This window comes from Aplysia californica, unplaced genomic scaffold (assembly GCF_000002075.1).
Source record: "Aplysia californica isolate F4 #8 unplaced genomic scaffold, AplCal3.0 scaffold00018, whole genome shotgun sequence".
Lineage (NCBI taxonomy): Eukaryota > Metazoa > Mollusca > Gastropoda > Aplysiida > Aplysiidae > Aplysia > Aplysia californica.
Genome location: NW_004797288.1, coordinates 878,795 through 880,947, shown reverse-complemented (window position 1 = coordinate 880,947; position 2,153 = coordinate 878,795). Strand labels below are relative to the sequence as shown.

The following is a 2,153-nucleotide window of genomic DNA, read 5'->3' as shown; positions in this document are numbered from 1 at the left end:
CCTCCCCCCTCCCCCATCCCCCACAAGCAACCCACCTCTTCCCCCATCCCGCCCTTTTCTCTGCACGTATTCCCGTTTCTCTCATTATCCACCCTTCATCCCTCTCTCTCCCTCTGTCCACGCTTCCACCAGTGAACGGTCAATGTTCCAGACCGTGTTCTGGTCAATCTACGGTCGTGGAAAGCGAGAAGCCGTGACCCTAGGCGCCTACAACAACCAGCTGACGGAGGTGATAGGCGAGCTTATCGACGCCATGTACCACATCACCATCGTCATCGTCCTCCTCAACATTCTCATCGCCATGATGTCGCGCTCCTTCGAGAAGATTGCTGTAAGATGATGAGCTTTTAGATATCTATCTGTAGATCATCTCTCTCTCTGTCTCTCTGTCTCTCTGTCTGTCTCTCTCTCTCTCTCTCTCTCTCTCTGTCTCTCTCTCTCTCTCTCTCTCTTTCTATATATATATATATATATATATATATATATATATATATATATATATATATATATATATATATATATATATCTACCTCTCTATCTAGCTGCCTATCTATCTAATTATCTAATCTATCTTAAATTTTTCAATATCTTTTAAATAGTGGAAGAGTGTAGGAAGTGAACAAGACAGAAAATGTAACAGATAGATATATAGATAGGTAGAGAGATAGATACAGAAATCGATGTACAGAAAAGTGGTAAGACATGGAATAACATCAAGAGGCTAGCCCAGGATAGAGAAAGGTGGAAGATGTTTGTCCGTGGCCTATACCCTGGTGCAGGGTGAGAAAGGCAATGATGATGAGAAAGATAGGTAGATAGACTGATAGATAGATAGAGAGAGAGGGGGGAGAGAGATAGAGAGAGAGGTAGAGAGAGAGAGGAAGAGAGAGAAGGAGAGAGAGAGAGAGAGAGAGAGAGAGAGAGAGAGAGAGAGAGAGAGAGAGAGAGAGAGAGAGAAGGAAACCTCGACAGACGTAGAGACTGACAGACAAAGAACATTTTAAGCGTGCAACAAAAAAAAATAAAAATAAAAGAACCCAAAAATCGCGGACGCACTTTATTTCACCATTCCCCCTTTTTAAAAATCCACCAACTTCAAACCGTTTTTCCAACACAATGAACAGAACAGCAATAACAAAGCAATAAAAGATACAATGGCCTCGATTATGCCATTGCGTAGAGGGTACATAATAAATGTGTCATGACATTGTGGAATCAGGCGCTCGTCAATTTTGGTATATATGGAGTTATTTGGATCATCTTATAGACTATAGCCTCTTCATTTTTCTTGCTTTTGAAAAAAAAATATCCATCGATCTTGAATAGCAGTCGAGATATTTGGGATTGAAGATGGTGTTGTTGCCTGGTTTCAGACGTAAAATTAGCGAGGAAATGGCCGCCAAAGTATGCCGACTGCTATAGCTAGAGAGTCCTTGGAAGCTGAAAATGTACATTTTTTGTGTCTTCAATCAACGTGTTCCAGGAAAATCCGTACAGAAATATCTTTTTAAATAGACATAAAAGGCGTTGAACCATTAAAAAGATTAATTCGAAAAGAATTCCCAAACATGTGTAAAAATACAATGTATACCGGTTTCTTTGATTTCATTATTTCGACAAACGCCTGATGTCTCACAAATATCTCAGTAAAAGCTCCCAGCGTGACCCCCGCCTCCTACTGATTCATTCTCGTGCTTGTCGAATGTCGAGTAGATCGTAGGCCTACCTGCTGGATATCCGGGCAGATCAATAGATCGGCAATTCCTGCTCTCAAATGACAACAAACTGGTGATGAGTTCTCGACCTTAAAGGGGGGGGGGGGGGGGGGGGCTACACCTGAAGGCTATCTCGCTTATTACTCGACCGAATTTTACCAAATTTCACACATATAACAAGCATAGTAAGGAGTCTTAAAATCCGCAATCAAATTTGAGAAAAAAGTTTGTTTCCATGGAAACGGTGGCCATATTGGATTTTGTTGACATGTCTTACGTAATGAATACCGCACTTATCGCTTATGGAAATTGATTGGGGTTTTTTGCATTCGTGTTCACAAACATTAGATCTAAACATTTGTCTGTTGTTTTTTTCCTAAACGAATTACAAACATTTTTATGAATTTTTTTCCTGAGGTAGCATTCAGGTTGCGAAAA

At 40.7% G+C, this 2,153-nt stretch overlaps 1 protein-coding gene across 1 annotated transcript in view; it reads left to right on the top strand.

The window, feature by feature from the left end:
* LOC101857995 (short transient receptor potential channel 6-like) overlaps positions 1 to 2,153 on the top strand; it is a 31,961-nt gene that overhangs the window by 24,362 nt on the left and 5,446 nt on the right. The window contains exon 14 of the mRNA XM_035971699.1: positions 133 to 331. Coding sequence (XP_035827592.1) covers positions 133 to 331 — 199 coding nt within the window. The remainder of the gene's footprint in view (positions 1 to 132; positions 332 to 2,153) is intronic.